The sequence below is a fragment of the Spermophilus citellus genome, assembly GCF_964194105.1.
Source record: "Spermophilus citellus genome assembly, chromosome: 5".
Classification (NCBI taxonomy): Eukaryota; Metazoa; Chordata; class Mammalia; order Rodentia; family Sciuridae; genus Spermophilus; species Spermophilus citellus.
In genome coordinates, this window is record NC_138186.1 from 2996788 (window position 1) to 3017412 (window position 20625).

The window sequence follows — 20625 nt, forward strand, 5'->3', positions numbered from 1 at the left end:
CCCCAGGATCCATCTGTGCTGATTCTGTGGCCACTTTGCTCTGAAAACCAAGTTTTTTGTGATTGTCCTCTGCAGAGATGGAACAGGATGTCAACCACGTGTTTTCCATTAATTCCACAGTTTGTATGGCTCGATGGTGAGGCTAGCCGAGGGTTTCTACAGGAATTACAGGTGAAGTGGAATTTCAGGGGCAGTGTTGGAACTGGGCCAGGGCATGTGGAGTCCCAGCAGTTTAGCGTTGTTTACCAGCAGACTTATGGCTAGCTCTCCTTACTCACCCAGGAGTCAAATCCTTTTACAACATCTGCAGAGAAACGCTGCATTCTCTGCCGAGAGCCACAGCCTGTACTTGACGGCAACGTGAAGATGCAGCTCATGCTATCCTTTCTCCTGCAAGTTAGCCCCATCTCCATCTGCCTTTAGTATCTGGGTCCTCCTATTTTTGGAGACATCCATTGAGTTTCAAGATGGGTCTTCCCCTAATAATTCAGTCACCTGCCAAATAACTTACAGTCCAAAAGACTTTTTTTTTTTTGCAAGAATTACTGTCTTAAAACTTCCCTGAATGCTAATGCCAGTGTTTTACCACCCTATCAGATGTAGACAAAGCAGATATTATGAAAAGAAGGAAATGATCAAGTTAAAATGTTTTTAGCTCAGTCTGGCACAATCATTACCTCACTTGGGAAATGATTTTTTGAAATGCAAATGGAAAACATTGTGATTTGATGAAAAATGCTATGACAACATTTATAATGGTAGGAAAAGTTTATTTTTAGGCATCAGCTAAAGTAGTATACAAGAAAGCAGTAAATTTTGGAATGGAATTTGGAGCAGTAAATTTTGGAATGGAATTTGGAGATTTTGGGGGTAGTCTGAAATTGGAAAAGCTCATGGTACTTTTTCTGAAACATAAATGTCATGACAGTTGACTTTCAGGTTGGAGTGACAATTATCTTGCTTTATGTATATTACTTTAAAATAACATCCAGATGTCTAAATTGTAATTTGTTTCCACAGTCAGAAAGCCTCTTCACTACCTCCTATCGTAGGATCCAGAAAGTCTAAAGGGAGTGTAAGTATCAGATGCTTTCCTCATTAATGTTCCATATTTCTATATGAGAGACTGTCCTTTGGGTTTCAATTAAAGTCAAAGAAATGAAACTTAGCTGCCTCGTGGCATATAAACAATTATGTCAAACAACACTAGAGCTTTAAAGTTACAGAGAAGGTCCTAAAAGGGAGCTGCTATTATTAAAATATAGGTTTCAAAAATGTTTTCCTTGCATATATACCTGCTATAATTTATATCATAGTTGAAATCTGGGCGATAATGCATAATAGTATGAGGACCACTTATTGGGCCACACCAGTAGTCGTGTTTTCTATCTCTGATAAATAGTAACAAACAAGTTTTGCTAAGAAAATGGTAAGTCTCAGTTATATTTCTCTAAAACATCGAGAATCATTCTACATGTTTAGTTTCATACTAGAATCTTTCCATTATTCATCCATTATTTGTTAGTTCAACTATCCTTGATGAAATGCCTATTCTGTAGGGACTAGTACTTGGTAGGTAGCTTCTTAACCTGTTTGTATTTATAGACTAAGTTCCCTGTAAGGGTGAATCTCATGTGATGCTGGTGGGTCTTTTTTTGAGTACTAGGGATTGAACTCAGGGACATTCAATCACTGAGCCACATCCCCATCCCTATTTTGTATTTTATTTACAGACAGGGTCTCACTGAGTTGCTTAGTGCCTCACTGTTGCTAAGGCTGGCTTTGAACTCGGGATTGTCCTACCTCAGCTTCCTGAGCTTCTGGGATTACAGGTGTAGGCCCCCACTCCTGGCTGGTGGGTCTTCGGACTAGCATCCTCTTTCTTCCCTCTGGACTGAACTGCCTGACCAATGAGTGGCCATCAGAACTCCCTGGGCATCCACCACCCCAACCTGAATTAACTAAACCACTCTTATTTTGTTATTTTGTAGAACATGGGATTGATAGGCAATGATATTGCCTCCTAGTGGTGATTTCATACCCCTTCCCTGTTTTGTTGTATCATATGAAATTCTTGAAAAAAAGAAAAATAATTTTGTGTAAGTCAGTCAAGCTGAACTTAGCGTACCAAACACTCAGGAATCACTTGTTCACTGAGACCTCCTGCTGTTTCTGACAAAATTCTTGCCCGCAAGAAACTCACAGTGTAATAGAAATCGAGAAGCCAGCCTGAAAAGCCAGACACCACAGGATTAGTGACTGTGAGTGGAAGACAGGGAAGGGTAGGCTGGCAGTTGAGGAAGCCGGGTTTGGACTCGCCTCAGAGGGCTAGTTAAGATTTAGATGGAGGAGGATGAGGGGCAAGAGGTTTGAGGTGCAAGGGATGGATGGTGTGAGGACAGGAGGAGGGCAGATGGAGACCAAGCCCCCTGGCCGAGACTCAGCAAGCACGGGAGGGCTCTTCGCTCTTCGCGGTGGCTGGCTGGGTGGCCACAGGGGGTATTTTGAGAATATTGCCATCGCTGGATTCATTCATCCTGAAGTTATTTATGGAGTGTATGTTCTGTGCTGGGCACTCACTGTTCCAGAGATTCCAAAACACTCAATGTGTGAAGGTTACTTTCTAGAGGACAGAAGCGGACAAATAGGCCACCAGAGGGAATGAGCTAGAAGTACACATCAAGAAACAGGACGAGCACGTGGAAGAGGCCGTGTCACTGAGTGCTGGGGAGCCTTTTAGGGTAATCCCTAGCGCATGCCTGGTGATGGCCGGTGCGCACCACGCCCATTCACCCCGTGTGCACACGTCCACAGTGAGCCGCACAGAGAGCATCCCCTGCCGGTAAATCCAAAGCTGGATTTTTAACAGCAGGGTTAATTCACTCCTCTCCTTTAATTGATAGGTTCCCTGGAGAGTGCACACGATTTAGAGCTCATTAGTTGTCTGTCCCTGAGCCCTCAGCTGGGAGAGAGTGGGGGCTGAGCTCCCAACTGAGGACTCTGCCAGCCAACGGCCAGCACCCCAAGTCGAAGGGGTCAGAGATGAGGCTTTATAAATGTGTCCCCCCGCCCCCGGCTTTCTAGGAATTGCTCTGCTACTGAAGGGGACGGTGGGTGAACGCTGAGCTGCCCCGGGCAGGGACCACCCGGGAGCACGCTGCGCAAAGCCCCGCACAGGCTGATAGTGTCGAGAGTCACTGCGACCCTACCCTTGGAGACAGAAGGAAGGTGGAATGAATGAGATCTCGAGTTTTGCTGAGTTTGAAAACCCCGGCTCGGAGGGCGGTCCTCCGCACCGCGCAGCCTCCACGCGCCCTCCAGTGGAGGAGAGGACGCCGCGCGCGCCGGTCGTGCTTATTATCCTTTGGCCATTACAGCCTCCAGTCGCTAATTTACAGGATCCAATAAAATTTCTAAGCTTTTGATAAAGACCTTCACGGTTACCATGACGGATGTGCATCACAAAGCCACTGTGAAGCAAGTTATGAACACTAAGGTACATTCCTCCAACAGGGGGGAACGCAGTCCCGGATGGGCACAAGGCTCAGGAGGCAAACCCCTCCTACAATCATCTCACGCTTGATGTTTTAGGCACATTTGTTGTGAGGGCTGGAAATGGGTCTACTGTGGCCCTGAGAAGAAATTGGAGTAGGTTGGGTCTTCTTGGAAAGATCCTAGGGTATTGTAAATATTAAATAATAATAATAATAATAATAATAATAATAATAATAATAATAATAATAAAACAGTTTGAAGCCCCAGTCTTGTTAGGGTACAGGTGATTGAAGGGCTATATTTTTTGGCTTTGTTTTGTTTTTGGTACTGGGAATTGAACCCAGGAGCACTTTACCACTGAGCCATATCCCCAACCCTTTTTATTTTTCAGTTTGAGATAGGAGCTTGCTTAGTTCAGAGGCTGGCCTCCTGCCTCAGCCTCTCCAGCTGCTGGGGTTACAGGCTGAACAGTGGTGCCCAGCTTGTTTGTGTTTGGTATGTGTGAGCTAGTGGTTTGCTGTTCCTATTAGACATATTGTGTGTGTGTGAATCACAAGGTAGAAGCACAGGGTTAAAGCATAGCCCCGTGGCTAGTTTTTTTGGTAAGACATCGATAAAATTAGGCCTTCTTGATTCTTCTCTTTCTGAGATAAATTCATAATGGCTGTTTTAGGAAATCATATGTATCATAGGCGTTTTGAGCATCTTGGGCATTAGAAAGCTTTGGTGTGGTAGAAAAATCATACCTTGAGAAAGGTATTCCTTTAGCTATAAAATACTGATCGTAATAGTTTATTACATTTGGTAAACGTTTGGTTAGTGTGTATGTAGCACATACGAACCACTCAATAATATTGTTTTACTGACTAGCACAGCTGTATGACTTGGCAAAACTCCCCTATCTCTTATGCCTCCCAAAGAGCAATGACTATCTATCCCCTGTATCCAAGTCAAAAATCAAATGTGGAGTCTCAGAAAGAAAAACAAACAAACAAACAAAAAACAAACAACCCCCCAACCCCCCAAACATAAAAAAATAGCCAGCTTTGGCAGTGTAATCCCAGAAGCTCGGGAGGTTGAGGCAGGAGGATTGCAAGTTAGAGGTTAGCCTCAGTAACTTTGCAAGGCCCTAAGAAATTCAATGTGACTCTGTGTCAAAATAAAAATTAAAAAGGGCAGGGGATGTATTTCAGTGATAAAATGCCCCTGGGTTAAATTCCTAGTATCCCCTGCCCAAAACAAACAAACAAACAAACAAAAAATGCACCTGCTCCCCCTTTTCCTTCTCTCTATAACTACATATAACTTATCTATCATATTCTGAGATAAACAAGTCTGAAAATAAATTATGCCACTTACATATAATTTTCATATAGTTATTTTTATATTATTAATATTTTAGATGAATCAATTTTTTTTCTTTTTTTCAAAGAAAGCATTTGAATTCTTTTCAGTCTCCTAAATACAAAATGATTCTCTCCCTTCTCTCTCTCAGTGTAGTTTAATTTTTACTTGCCGTTGCCTGGAGAGGAATTATCTCTCAATAATTGAGTGCAGAGTGGACGTCAGTCATCAGAGACATGCCTGATGTAGCTGTTTAGTCAGCTGCTCCTTCTTAATGCTCCCAGATCGCCCTTGTGAGCATCCCTATCAGAAATGGAGCAGTCATGATTTCCCTGAATATTCAACACGAGAGGTGGCTTGTAAAATTATATTGATGTTAGGCATCCCAGGACGGGCCTTCCTTTTCCTTCCTTGTTTCTCCCTTTTCTCAAGTAATACTTTTCTTGGAGAGCTATGAAAAGCCCCTGCTGTGCTCCCGAGTCTTGCACCTGCTGGGTTCCCTTCGACTCTAGCCTGTGCACCTTGGAACCTTCTAGTACTCGCCAATGGCTTGAGCAGGGTTGTTCCCCTCACCCATTGCTTTTATAATTTTAAAATATTGGAAATAGACTAGGATAATGGACTTGATTAATGGATGTGGAAACTCCTCTGGAATCATATTATCTATTTCCTCTGCCAGACAGTTTATGGCCTTGCAAGAAAGAATCATGGGAAAAAGAAAAGAAAAGAAAAAAAAAGTCTGGTTGTAGTTAATGCAGTAATTAAATGGAAACTGTATGTTTAAATTGCAGTTGGAATAGGAAATTAAATTATGCAAAAGTGTTATAGATTTGGACAAGTTTTCATTCTGTTAATAAATCTATGCATAATTCATTTTCTTGTAGGCTATGACAAAATAGCATAAATAACTTCATTTGTAAGGCTGAGCATTTTTCTATTCTTAATTGGGTGATGGCTAAAACCATTTAAATGCTTCTGGATGGCTGAATATATAAATGTTTAAAATGAGCAGTTCTAATAGGTTTCTAGGCAGATTTGTTTATTTAATATCACTACATTTATTTTCAGATCCTAGCGTAGTACAGATGTTGCATGAAGATTGCACCTAATATGGCACAAGTGTGATGTGGTTTTTAAGGAAGAGACGCCTACTCTCTGCTGTTGGAGAAGGCCTTCCCACCTCACCATCAGGCTCCACGCCAGTCCGCCGGTCCCTTTATAAACTGCCCCCTGCATATTCATGATAGGCCTTTGGGCAGGTACATTAATTAGCCCCATTCAACCTAGGCTCAAAGAGGAGAGAAGTTAGTCTATGTCCCCAGAGGTAGTGGCAAAGTGGAGCTCTGACCAACTGGGCTTTCTGGTCTCCAAACTGGCACTCTTCACTATCTACCGCCCACCCCTTATACATTCAGGTGAGTTTAGCACTGAGCATCTGAGGGCCAGCGCCACCTCACTAGGAGGAGGATCTTGTTGGTGCAGTGACCAAGTAGTGGCTGAGTGTCAGTGCAGCTGTTCCTTCCTGTAGTGACCACCATAAAGAATGTTCCATGGCTCCCCAGAAGTTGTACTGGGGCTGTGATGGGGGCCTCCGAGACTCAGCCTCGTCCTTGTGCTGAGGAGCCCATTTTCAGAAGGTAGAAGGTCTTTATTGCAAGAGGCCTGTGGGGACCAGAGGCAATCACCAAAAGCATGGTGGCCTGTGGCTGCCTTGCAGGAACAGGGACAAGTGGGAGTGAGTGGGGGGAACATGTGGCCCTGAGCCGCTTGTGTCTGTGTATCACTCTGGATGTGTGATTCGGAGATCTTGCTCTCCACCAACAGAGGAGTTCCTAGTGGAGCATTTCCACAAGCCGGGCCTGCGTATGATACTGATGTGTGCATGTGACAGTTAGGAAGGGCGCAGGAGGCCGGGTGCAGCCGTGCTCCCCTGTGATCCCAGTGGCTCTGGAGGCCGAGGCTAGAGGATCTCGAGTTCAAAGCCAGTCTCAGCAATTTAGCGAGGTGCGAAGCCACTCAGTGAGACCCTGTCTCCAATAAAATATAAAATCGGGCTGCAGATGTGGCTCAGTGGTCAAGTGCCCCTGAGTTCAATCCCCAGTACCCCCCAAACAAAAAGAAGGGTGCAGGAGTGGAGGGTGGCTGTGGCAGCTGACTGCCCTGGGCTCTGGAGTAGTCACCTCTGCTCCTTACCCGGCAGGCTGCACCTGCAAGCCTCACGTCCTCATCCACACCACAGGTGGTCACAGGTGGCCACAGGACCTGCCTCACGGACAGCTTGAAGACTGGGAGAGCAGCTTTGCGCATACCTGGCGCATATTAGGCACTTGACTATTGTCAGCTGTTGCTGAGTTGGGAGTTCCTTAGCCTGCGATAAGGGTCTAATGTTTTGCTATTTAGGGAAATGATCGCCAATCTAAGTCAACAGTTGGGTCCAGTGACAACTCGTCTCCTCAGCCTCTGAAGAGGAAAGGGAAAAAAGAAGTCGCAAATTCAGAGAAATCAAGGAAGTCGAAACAAAATGTCAAGTTGAAGAATACACAAGAAACGCTGCCCGACAGTGGTGAGTTTGCTCTTGTTGTATTGCTGTTATTACTTATTATTATTTTAAGACTGTGATGCACTTCTAATTATTAGCTGGGTGCAGTGAACACACCTGTAATCCCAACAGTTCTGGAGGCTGAGGCAGGGGGATTGCAAGTTCAAGGACAGTGTCAGCAACTTAGCAAGACTGTAAGCCACTTAGTGAGACCCTGTCTAAAAATAAAAAATAAAAAGGCTGGGGATGTGGCTCAGTGGCAGAGCACCCCTGGGTTCAATCCCCAGGACCAATAAATAAATAAATAAATAAAATCAAATAAAATGAAGTCCCTGCGTTTGCTTTTTTGGGTCCACAGAAGATACTCCTTACTGTTACATATCAGCAGTTTTCTTTGAAAACTCTCATACTTACTGATCCTCGCCAACAAATGTCGTGTAAATGACCCAAAGTTTGCGTTAGTCTGAGACTCTTGGAGCATGAGACAAAGTGTGATGAACTAAGGAGGTATGTGACGCAAGCAGGGAGTTCCGGGGGACGTCCGGCAGAGTGCTGGTCTCCTTCTGGCATGTTGTCAGCGGGGTGAGCTCCTGAGAGTGGAGTGGTGCTGGGGGCCAGCGGAGGGACTGCTACCTGCCTCCCCTGGGACACTCCTGCACCCTGCCAGGGGGACACGCTGCGGGCGGGAGGAGCGTGGATGGATAAGGGTTCAAATTCACAGACGGGGCCCTGACTTCCTCGGGAGCTCCCGATGCTTCCAGAGTCACGGGAATTGCTGGCAGCCAGTGTGGGCCTGAGAACTGAGGGGAAGCCTGAGAGGGGAGGACCTTCGAGGCCAGGTTAAACGTGGAGGTCAGATGGGAGCAGTTCCACGAGGGGGGGGAGTGACATCTTCACAGCTTTATGTGAGGGCGATGAGCTACACGCAGGCATCCTAGATTCTCCTCCTGCTCTTGACGTTGGGCAGCCTGTCTGTCTGTTCTGGGCCTCATTATGAATCTCCCAAATGTGGGATCACATTAGGATTTTAAGATGTGGCTTATCTTTACACTTGTACAATCCGTTTTAGAGACCGGGAGACAAGGAGGCTGGGGGGAGGCATACAGGTGGCGCTTGTTATTGAGTGCCTGTTACATGGCAAGAACCAAAGAAAAGAAATTAGCCTGGACGGACAAGCTGAACCTTGAACATTATAAATAACAGAGGCTCAATTTTAGTCAGTATATACCAGATTGGGAGCCCCCAAGGCCCTGTCTGACTAGGTTTTTTCTTGTTTGTTTTTTAAAATATTTAATACCTAATTCTGGTGCAAGTTTAATAGCTATGAGGCACTTACTAAATGTTGAATGAATGAATAATGGAACTTAAAAATAGATAATTCTCTGTGATGCTATAAAACCCACTAAGAAACAGGACCTTTAAAAAACTTTTCAGGAATTATTGACTGAAAGGCTTAAAGAAGATGTTATTTATTTATTATCTGCAAGGCTCCTATTAGCTTACGGCGATTCCAATTCCTGCTTCCACTATGTTTTTAAAAAGTCTTTAGATTAGTATTTGTCCCTGGGAGCAAAGGGAATAATTATCTTTTCAGCTTACATTATTTGTAGAGACTTGGGAACGCACGAGGCCATGTTGACCTTGTTCTTCAGAGGAAAGCAACCTTGATTAAAAAGCGCAACTCTCAGTATTTTTGCTTTTGTAGAAATTCACAGTTGTCAACAACATTTGTATCGGTGGCATGAAAATACCAAAACTGTGTTTCATATTGAAGCAAATCACTTTGCTAAAGTACTGGGCAAAGGTAGAGGGCCTCGGCGTTCTGCCCAGTCCTAGGAGAATCCTGCGCTTGTTCCTGACAACTGCCTGTCTGTGCTAGTGATGTGCAGATGACAGGTGTGCAAACTGCTGGTCTCACGGACCACCCAACAGCTCCTGGTGCCTTCCAATGAAGGTTTTATGCTGATCTTCTTTTTCTCGGGAAGGGTCTTATACTGCTGATCTCGAAGGCATGTCTCAGAGTTTAGAACAAAGCCTTTTGTATCTTCTCATCCTGATAAGAAAGAACATACCGCCCTGGAAAATGAATCTCAGCTTCCAAAACCATCCCCCTGCCCCCAGCCCCCCCGGAGGGAAGATGAAAAGACATTTTGTGTAGTTCTCTAGATTCAGCTGTCACTTGATAAGCTTAAGCCTATCACCCAGAGTCCATACTACTGAGAACCCATGCTCTCCGTCCGTATGTCTTGGCTAGAGAAATCTCCAGATTATAAATCAAAAGTCCTTCTCTCTCTCCCCCAAATCAGCCTTCCTATGTATTTATGATTGAAGTCGCTTTTTATTTTAAGGCCGTCCATCGGATTATCAGAAGCAGGTGTGTGCTTTCCAGGGCTCATGTCTTAAGAGGGCTCCAGCTCCTGGAGAAGGTAAAAGTCATAAAGATCTGAAGCAAAATGAACACGAGGGCACGGGAGGTCAAGGTCATGAGGAAAAATGCAAGTTCGTTTTAGGATGAAATCGACATACCTTTTTCTAAGTTAAAATACATGTAAAATTTGATGGCAAGCAAGTGCTTCCGTTTTATTTCGAAGCATTAAGTTTTGGTAGGGTGAAGGAATATCTAGCATATGTTGAATTATGAGATAATTGATCCAGTTTTTTTCCCTCCATCCTGTTCTCAGCTTGATGTATCATAATTAGATTCGTAGCTACACGTTGTCTTTTATTTAACTGCAGATACTGATACTCAGTATCCAGTGCTGTGTGAATGAGCAGTGCTGCTATCAGACTGCAGATGGCAACATGGGTCTAATCTTATTTCCTTTTTCCTTTTTATTTTTTTTTTTTTGACTCTGTTTCTCTCTGTCATAGTAAAGCTTAATAATTCAAGCAGAGCTGTGACATATTTCTTCAGGGAAACGAATCCCATTTTCTTTTGGTAGCCAAGATGCAAAGTAAGATCGGCTGGTGATTGATGAAGTTGGGTGTGAAATGCATTTTTAGTGCTGCATTTAAACACCAGCTTAAGTGGCCTGCACGTTTTGTTACACTTTCCACTTGAGTAACGGTGCCTCCAGGTGTGTTTTAGAGGTGTTAACTGGCTGCTCCCTACAAGGTGAGCTAAATAGTAATGGTGAGTGCTTTGAAGGCATTTTGGATGACCAGTTAGATCCACTGATATTATTAATATTTGGTACATGAAAAAATTGGGTGCTTTTGGAGTCCATGGAACACAGAAAGTAGAGTGAGGAGAGAAATGTCAAGAAGGATGTGAAGATAATTGCCTGTCTGGATTGCTACAACTTGTGCTGTATTGGTAATCATGAGGACTTTTTAAAGACAATAGACTAAGGTGTGATAAGAAGCAAAGTCTGCCATCTTTTGAAGGCTGTGTGGTTGTCTTTCAGTTTGCATACATGGGTGTGCATGTACACACACGCACACACACACACACACACACACACATACACACACACTGGAGGACTAGTGTTGTTCGTGATGCTGTCCCTAATTATTCCCAGTGTTGTTCAGTTCGAGTTGCCAGGGGACATGTGATATTTGGACTCCTGATGAATGGTTGGGAGCAGTTGCAGCGCCTGCAGACAGATGTCTGGATACGATGACCTTGTTGAGTGACTGCCCTTGAGCAGTCATGCTCTTGAGTTTCCTAATAGCTACAACCTGCACAGCGAGTGAGGAAGCCTGACTGTCAGTGTCCTGGGGCGCAGAGTCACAGGGCACTGGAACTTGAGTTCTTGGGTTCCACCATGTACCAGCTCAGGTACAGCTCCCGGTCCCAGGAGACCCTGATGATGAACCAGAGGCACATTTGGAAAATGTGCTCTCCCAGGTCTCCGCCTTGAAAGGGGAGTTTTGTCCCAGAAGAGAATGTGGAAGAGGCGCCCAGGTGCCATGGCGAGGCTGGCACTGGTTCTGTTCGACCTGCTCGGGGAAGATGTAGGTCTGCCTGTGTCTCCTGCTGCCACACTCCCCCGGTGACAGGACATACACATTTTCTGTTCCTTCATTGATCTTAACTTTTACCTCGATGGCAGAATGTGCTGTGGGAGGTGGGCCAGCTTTATTACGTCAAGTGTAATGAAAAGATGCAGGATGGGCGTTTCCCATACGGTGATGATCTACTCACTAGGGACATGTCATGCAGCAAGATTCTAGCACAGCAAGACTTGAATCACTCCTCCAGTGCTTATGGTGGAATTCAATTTCTAGCAATAAAAGTCAGTGTCAGAATGTGTATTCGGTCAGTCACTTTAGTGCTGAGAGGTTGAGGCCTCTGTAGTAAATTCTTTTGGGGGTTTTTATGTAGTGTAGGATTGTGGCATGAAGAATTTTTTTTCCTCAAAAGGAGAAGTTCATGAAGTGTTGAATTACATGGATATCCCAAACCTTTGTAAGACTATCCCAGAGTTCCATCGTAAGTAGGTATTTGGGGCTCGGATCACATTTTCTCTGTATGGCTCATACATCCTATGCAGCCCAGTGTTCATCCGAATCATCTTATTATACCCACAGTACTATGTAAAATGCCTACTGTGTGCAGGGAGGTTGCTGACAGGGAAGGAATCATGTGCCTACCTGGGAATGACACAGCTGGCACCAGCCTGCTGCCTCCAGGCGTGGCTTGCCGCCCTCGCTTCTCAGACATTGTCCTTGCTCTAAGTGGGGGCTTTTCCCTTCTCCACCCCTCCCCAGGGCTGCAGATTCCATAACATTCTCTATTCTGCTGCCTCCAAAGCCAGGTCTGAGTCCTTCTGTAGCCTCCTGTAGATAAAAGGCAGGTCCACACCACACTGGTCCTGGCCAAGCAAAGACCGTCACATGATGCATGCACACTTCAGAGAGAGACCGAAGTTGGGTCCCCTGGAGTTTCACCATGGGCTCTGAGTTAGGCTGCCATTGTGAGTGTCCCTGGGACGCCCATCCTTGGGGTGGCAGGGTTGGGGTTGGAGGAGAAGCAGTCATGGGATTTCTGACCCCTTGTCTCTCCTCAACTTGCTCCTCCTCCTACCAGGTCTGCGGTGAAATAAAACCAGGATGGGGCCTGTCCACTAGAGCAACAGTAGCTTCTGGCCATCAGCCTCATGTGAAGGACAGAGACACGCATTTAGCAGAGTATCTATCCTGTGTGCATGTGTGTGTGTGCATGTGCGCGCGTGTGTGCATGTGTGTGTGTGTGTGTTGGTCAATTGTGACTAGATTGATTGCACTTGTTGAGTGACGGTACAGTTCTGGTACCCAGACTTTGCAATGTTCCCATGGTGGGTATCAATCTGATATTTTATGAACTCCGTTTACAAATCCTCGGAATAGATGAATAGTGTTTCCTATTTTTGTGAATGGGAGGAAAAGAGGAGAGACCGTCTTATGAAGGGTCAGAGGATGTGTCAGTGGCTAATGATTTCTGGGAGCTGCCAGACTGTCACCCTGCAGGATAGGGGTGGGCGTGTCCATATGGGGACTGCAGGGGCATGGGGAGGAGCGGGGGGATGCTTACCTGTGCGTGCTTTCACGCATCTCCCTTTAGTGACAGGGAGCTGATGGGTCTCAGCTGAGCCTTTTTGTGGGTTTCCCGTTTCCTCCTCTCCCATGCTCCAGGGCTCTGGGAAGACAATGATTTGAGAGCTTCCTGCTTTGCAGGTGGGCGTCAGTTACGACAAGGAGAGTTTCCTCGCAGCAGTCTGGGGTCACAGGGTCTTCTCCAGCCTCCCACAAGCTGTCCCAGGCTGAGTCTGTCTGCAGCACTCAGACCCAAAGGTTGGGAACCTTGAAAAAGGTGGATATTTTTTAAGCTGAGCTCTAGTTATTTATCAAGTGACCCCATTCTTTTTTCTAAAGCAGTTACTTAAATACCCTGGGACTGGGACTCTCCCAACCCAGGCCCGTCTCTGAAGCCCCTCCCCAGCTTTCCCAAGGTGGCCTTCCATGTCTGCAGTGAGGGTCCCCTGAGGGCCTGCTATGTCCCGGATGCTCTGCTCCTCCCCAGGGCAGCTCCGTTTTCCTCCTTCCTACTGACTGCTTGGAGTGTTCACACTTTCTTCCAAGAGTCATAATTCTACCCTTGTCAAGAACTTTTTCTCAATGAAGTTGAACCAATTTACCTTGTCCATCTCAGTGACAAACTCCGTCCACCACCCATAAATGTGAAAATGTGTTTTGTCTTGCAGCATTGACATTTTCCCTCTCTTGGCATTAAGTCATTTCTTAGAAGTCACAGCACACCACAAGAAAGCAGGGCCATTTCTGCCTAAGTGCATTTCTGTGGGGTCCGGGAGAGTACTGAGGACTGCGGGGTTCTGCAAGACAGGGAAGGGATATCTCCCCACTGTGTAATAGGCTGGGACTTCTCTGTGGCCTGTGGCCTACTTTATATATGACTATTTTTATCCTTCTTGGTTGCCCTAGTTGTTTTCAGCATAAGACATAACCTTTATGGCAAATCACCTTGCTTTGTGTTATCACAACAGGGATAAAGATAACAATAAGATATCTACAGAATACTTTTGAATTTCCCAGCTCAAAAGCTTAAAACTGTCCATTTATTTTTATTTTGTACAATGGATGATAATACCAAATTGTTTCTGTGAAATGGGGCAAGATTTCCTTCCCTTTAAAAGGTCATCATAAAAACCACTTTTCACTCTGAGACAGGTGCCCCCCGCCTCTTACCGGCTTGGGCTGATTGGAGCTGGCCTTCTCCTTGACCTTGTTCTACTTAACAGTAATGGGGCTGACACAAAGGGAAAGCCATCTCATGGAGGGGGCTGGTGCCATAGGAAGAAACAAGCAGCCTCTACCCAAATCCTGGAAGACAATTCCCGAGGCCTTTACTAGACGGGTGTGTTAGCCAGCTTTTTGTTGCTGTGATAAAATACCTGAGAAAATCAGCTTGCAATGAAGAAATGTTTATTTTTGGCTCAAAGTTTCAGTCTATAGTCAGCTGTCTCCACGGCCAGGAAAACATCTTGGCAGGGAACAGGTGGTGGAGGAAAGCTGCTTACCTCTTGGTGGCTGGGAAGCAAAATGGACAGGAAGGGCCGGGTCCCAGTATTCCCTCGGGGCATGACCCTAGTGACCTCACTTCTTTCCACTAGGCCCTGCTTTGTAAAGGTTTCACCACCTTCTAATAGCACCACTGGCCAGTGACCAAGCCCCTAGCACCTGGGCTTTGGGGCACATTTCAGATCCAAGCCGTGATGGGGCCAGCAGCCTGCCTGCCTCATAGCCCTCGGGACAGCTCAGAGCTTCTGGATGGTTCTAAGGCAGAGGCTCCCTATGACTTCCCCCAGCAGGGTCCGTGTGTGGAGCTGTGGCTGCCTGGAGTTTTGCAGGTGTTCCTCTACAGAGAGCTCCATGGTCACATAGGACCCTGGGCACACAACGTGAGGCCATCTGCTTCGCTCCAGGACTCCTCAGAGACCTTCCTGTATCGGCAGTTCATGCTTTTCTTACCTTGGTCCTTGTTCCTGAGGAGCATCTGTGGGATTATAGTTCTCTGGAGCCCAACATGAGCACCTGGGGTACAAAACAGGCAAGGGGTTCTGAAGGCCGGGAGGGCAGGGCAGGTTCTCTAAAGGGAGGCGGGACATCTTCTTTTTGTGTGGTCTGACCAGGTCAGTCGCTAACAGGACAGCTGACATTTTCTGGGTGCTACCGTAGGCATCAGGACCTGACTGAAGGTCTTGGAGGATTCCCAGTTGCTGCGGGAGCTGGGCAGGTGTCATTCATGAAGACGCAGAAGCACTGAAAGCTGGGGCCAAGTCAGCGGGAGGCTCATTCCGGCTGCAGAGGCTGCGTCTGGGCTCCAGAGCTCAGACCAGGTGCATAACTCTGGATCCCGTGTCCTTCAGGGCTGCCATCTGCTGTGCCATCGATCAGCAAATGGCACATTAATGCACAGTGGCATGTGCACACGGGACCGAGAGTCACGTTTACTAGTGACGGGAAGGTGGACTCCTGGGGGCAGTGGGGAGCCCTACGTTCCTGCAGCGCAGCAGGGGTGAGATTCGACGTCACTAATCCTGTGTTCCCTCAGTGCTCCGAAGGAGAGTGAGTGCCCCGTCATGGCCCCGAGACTCGGCTGTCACCTTCCTGGAAGGAGAGGGTAGAGCCAGGGTCCAGGCTACAGCATCCTTTCTCCATGGGTCTGACACCCCTCTGCACTCTCCTCAATCCCATGGCATTCTCCCCTCACCACACACACCGCACACACACCCATGCTCACAGTGTGCCACACCCAACACACACACAAAACTCCACACACCCACCACACAGTCACCACCATACACACAATACACAACACCGCACACCCAACATACACTGATACACAAACAGACACACAAAACACTGCACAGTCACCCCAACACCCCCCCCACAACACCATAAACACAACACACACACAACACCGCATACCCAACATACACGACACACACACAAAACACAACAAGTCACCCCCACACACAACACACCACACACAACACACACCGCCACACACACTGCCACTGCTCCGCCGTCCCACGCAGCACCTCCTGGACCTCCAGTTCATTAGGAAGGAGAGATACGCGGCTGTCGGCAGACGGCTCTGTTGCATTGGAAGGTCTGAATCTCTGGGTGCCTAGCACAAGACTTCACAGCGTTCTCTGTTTAGTTAATAACTGGATCAAGCTCTTTCTAGAAACCACCAGGAAGACGGTCTCCTCTCTGCAGGTATCTGGAGGTGCTGGGGCTGCCGTGGGGCCGTGGGTGTGCCGCCCAGCGGCAGCACTGGTAGCAGGCATGTCACCAACTTCCTGGAGGCCTCCCTGTGGGCCCCTGAGTCTGGGTTCCCATCTGCAAGGGTGTGGCCCAGACCCAGGGAACCCGGGTCCCCTCAGCTTCCTTCACCAGCGCCTGGAATTCCACAGGGCTCTCTTGTGTGCGGACTCCATTTCTAGGCACATGTGCCTCCCTCTTGACGGGTTGACTCCCCTGGGCAGAGCACATCCTCCTGTGTGTTCTGGGACGGAGCACTGAGGTGGCCATTATGTTGTGAGACCCCCTGTGTCTTGAGGGTGTCCTTGCCAGAGTCCCACATTTAGACCTAGTTCTGATGCGCAGAATCCTTGGTGAGAGACACCTGCCGCTCAGCGCTTTGTCACTTCACAGTCTTTGCTTCTATAGTTGCTGTGAAGCTATCTGATGCCATTCTCCGTCCTGGGCTTTAATTTGAATTTCCCAAGAAGTTTTGCATAATAAACAAGGAGCTAAGGAAAGGGCTCCAGGGGTCTAGTTCACCTGGGAGGAGACCCAGGAAGGGAGGGCAGGGAGGCCAATAGGAGGGCCATACTGAAGGGAACGCCTGCGGGCAGCTGGGCTCCGTGGGCTGGGGTCCTCCCAGGGGCCCTCCAAACACACCTGGGAGTGGTCCCACAGGGGGATTTCCGCCCTTCCCTGGCTGCGGGCTGCACTGGAGCAGCATCCCTGCCGTCCACCCCACTCCTGTGGCCAGACAAAGGCATCAGGGGAGAGACCCAGTGGCCCAGGGCCTGGGAGCTGCGTCTGAAGCTGCAAGAGACTGCGGTGGCCTGAAGGTGGGATGAGACACTCCCAGTGTCTGCTGCATACATTTGATGCCCGTGAACTGTTTGTTTTCTTATAGAAATGTTTGAGACCTCTTTAAAAAAGAGCCTGGGGTCTGTAAGTTCAGGAACTTGTGCCTTCAATGCTGAGACTCTTCAGTGCTTTCTTTCTTATTTTAGGTTATTGATACTCTCCTCCTATTTTGTGTCTTCTGTTCTCCAGATTTTTTTCTGATGGAAATGGGCCTTTGGGGTTAGTCTGCCATATATATATATATAAGGTTGTGGATAGACCTTTATTTATGTATATGTGGTGCTGAGAATCGAACCCCGTGCCTCACGCATGCCAGGCAAGTGCAGTACCGCTGAGCCCCAGCCCGCTTTCCACCTCACGTCTAGTTGGACTGTGTGTCCAGCAGAGAGTAACGCACGGCCTGGCAGGTGTAGAACACTCAGCACCTAGGACCTGCTACAAGCCAGGAGGCCTTGAACACCCAGCAGCCGTTTAGTCTCTGAGGTGTCCCAGAAGCCCCTGCCCCAAGTTTTCCCATGATTCTAGTGACTTTAGTCAGATCCTACGGTTTTTTATAGCTGAAATGTGCTGTGCTGATTGCTGCACCTTTCTGTTAAGCCAAGGCTAAGGGCAAGGCCCCGAGCCCTCTGCCTGTCGGAGTGACGATCCTCAGGTGTGCCTGGCATGGCGTGGCAGACCTTGGCTCATGGCCCTGGTGAAAGTGAGAGCCCTGGCAGGCCTTCACCAGGGCTGGAGTCACTCTGTAGTCAAACACCACCAAACAACAGCAAGACAATGGATTGAAAATGTACCTGATGGAGGAGGGATGTGGAGAAGAGGGACGACAGTTGGCAATCCCCAAATCGTTCTTTTTTGTATAAGGTAAAAGCTTTACAGTCTCAAAACAAATGACTATTCCACTGTAACTTACACCACCAAAAAGATCGAGTTAAAAGACCAGAGAGTTCCCACGTCAGACTAGATCAAGAAAGCATTACGAGCAAAAAGGAACGATGGGGATTTTCTTAAATAAAACAATCCTACCATTTGCCCTTAAGAATGTTAATGATCCAGTCCGGTGTTGGAGTAAGTGGCGTGTGCTGACGTGGTTCTGGGAGCCATGAGCGGCCACCTCCCGGGTCGAGAGCTGGGCAGGTGCCATTGGCGGTCCTTACTGACAGACAATCTCCATCTTTCCTCTGGTGCCTTTTGTCCCAGCATGTTCCAGACTTATTGCGTTTCCAGGTGGGAGGGTTTGTAACTAAAACCTACTCAGTACAGTACTCTGTATCTTTTAGACGGATGACTTGATCTCTTAGGAATTTTTACTTTCTGAGCAAGCCTCAGACAGAAGGAACAAGGAATAAAGTCAGTGGGTAGATTGATGTAAGGCAGCTGCTCTATTGGGAGGCAAGTAGCCTGCTCAGTTTTTAGAAATTAGTTGGGAGATTATCAGATTCTCCTTAGACTTCATTCCCAGGTTCACCCTGAGGTTACAATCTAGAGGCAGGATCATGGTTTTCCAACATTTTTATAACAAGGGAACTTTGATGAAATGAGAAAACACTTTGCAAAGTGGGACATGCTGAAGGAGGCTGCTGGTGAGCACCTACCTATGTCGAGATGGGGATTGGTCTGGATTGGTCTCCGGGTCAGAAACATGGAGACCTGAGATGGGAGGGCATGGGGCATGGGTTCGCCCAGTTCTATGAAGTCCTTCTCCGAGACAGCTGCCTTGATAGCTAGCCCCTCCCTGCCCTCCCGAGAGGCAGGTGGCCCTCTAACCTGTGGCGGCAAGTAGGAGGCTCTTGCAGGACTGGCAAGGAAGCTGAAAAAGGTCAGCAGGGTTAGACAGGGGCAGGCGGAGGCAGCAACAGAAGGTCAGCTGCGCAGGCAGAGTCCTCCTCCTTGCAGTGAAAATATAAGACTAAAAATAACCTCCAGTGCAGGTAGGGTCTCAGGACAGGTACTTCTGGGTTCCCCCTGTTCACTCCCCTGATTGTGGGCCAGGGAGCACCTTCTTTGGAGGAGGGACATGGAAATGGGGAAAGCTGGGCTTTCTCAGAAGGCCCAAAACGGAGCTGGAGACTCCCACGTACTTCCAGGTCCAGGAGGACAGGGACAGAGGCAGACAGAGAACCCCAAAAGGCTTGGACACACAGGGAGAGATGTGACCAGGCAGTCGGGGTCAATGTTTATTTGAGAAAGGAAAAAGTAAAATGGGGCTGACTTTCAATCTCTAATTCACTTTAAACCAACAGTCGTCAAAGGTTGACGAACCCTCTAGTTTAGACTGGTATTTAATGTGAGCAGAGAAAGGTTGTTTAGAAATCTGCTTTTTGGACAATGAAAAATCACCTATTTATATTTGTGTGGTGTGTGTGTGTGTGTGTGTGTGTGTGTGTGTGTGTGTGTGGTGGGGCATTTGTCTTGACTATTTAACTTTGTCATGTTATTCTCACATCCTGACTCAGGTTGCTCAAAAGTTGCTGTGCACGCTTGTAAAAACCACGCGGGTGACGGTGGTCTGCACTGTGCCCTTGGAAGGCCGCTGCTCCTCAGAACCACCCCACACTGTGACTTGGGCCCGCTCACCTTCTGTCTCCCATGATGGAGCTTCCCACACTGAAGGGCCGGGCACATTCTCTGGGGCCTCATCACAGAGGCTCCGCCCTGGTTTCTGGGCCCAACCCCTTTCTCAGATCAGGGCCCGTTTTCCTGACTACTGGGAGCTGCTTCTGCCTGCATTTCCCGCACACCCCTCACATCCATGTGTTCAGTGCCGCAGTCTCCACGCCCAGGTCCCCTGCAGTGGTTCCTCACCTCAGAGTCCCCCACCCCCTGCGCACAGAGTGGGCTGCGCTGGGGGAAGGGAGCAGAGAGGGGTTGGCGTCGGGTCTCGTGTGTGGCTGCCCCCATGGCTTTCTAACTCCTGCCACGGTTTTAATGCTGCTAATGTTAGAGGCCGACCTCTCCAGGCCTGTGTCCACACCGCCCAGAGTGATGGCCGCTGGTGTTGTCTTCTGGGGGTTGCTGGTGTCGGCTCCTTCCCTCCCAGGCAGACCAGGGGTCTTCCGGGGCTCTCCAGGGCTCCCTCCCTGCTGACCTCCATCAGGCTTCCCCGGGGGGATGGGGTGATGCTCAGGAACCCGAAGCTCCTTCTGTTCAAACTCCTTCTGAACTTCCCACGTTGGAGGCCCTTCCTTTCCGCCTTCTCTCCCAGCAGCGTCCTCGGTACGCTCTGGGCGTCCGGGTGTTGGGTCTCTGCTGTGTGTCTCCTGTGTGTGCTCAGGACAGACTTCACAGGACTCTTGGTGGCCTCAGCCCTCCTGAGCCCTGAGTCCAGCATTTCCTCCTCTTGGCACCAGAGCCGGTGGACTGCACAGGATGGTGAATCTCCTTCACGCCGAGCAGGAGCTGCGGTGTGCATTGGTCTGGGTTGGTGAAGCTTCCGAGAGCCAGGCCCTGCCTGCTTATTGTCTAACCCGACCTCTCTGCCTCAGTTTCCAACCCAGAGTCAGTCTCTGAAAGTCTGATGAGAGAATGACCCAATTTTTCCTAATGCGCTATAGCTGTCGCCAGGTTTTTATCTGAAATCAGGCATGGCAGTTGCTAAGGATGACATTTCTTCATCCGGGTTAGCTTGATGAATCATGTTT

General features: G+C 47.9%; 1 protein-coding gene across 1 annotated transcript in view; it reads left to right on the top strand.

Annotated features, from left to right (window-relative positions):
- The window catches only part of DCDC2 (doublecortin domain containing 2), a gene marked incomplete at both ends in the record, with an annotated part of 186804 nt that overhangs the window by 110127 nt on the left and 56052 nt on the right, over positions 1 to 20625 (top strand). The window contains 2 exons of the mRNA XM_081295956.1: positions 1021 to 1075; positions 7240 to 7402. Of these exons, the coding sequence (XP_081152082.1) occupies positions 1021 to 1075; positions 7240 to 7402 (218 nt within the window). The remainder of the gene's footprint in view (positions 1 to 1020; positions 1076 to 7239; positions 7403 to 20625) is intronic.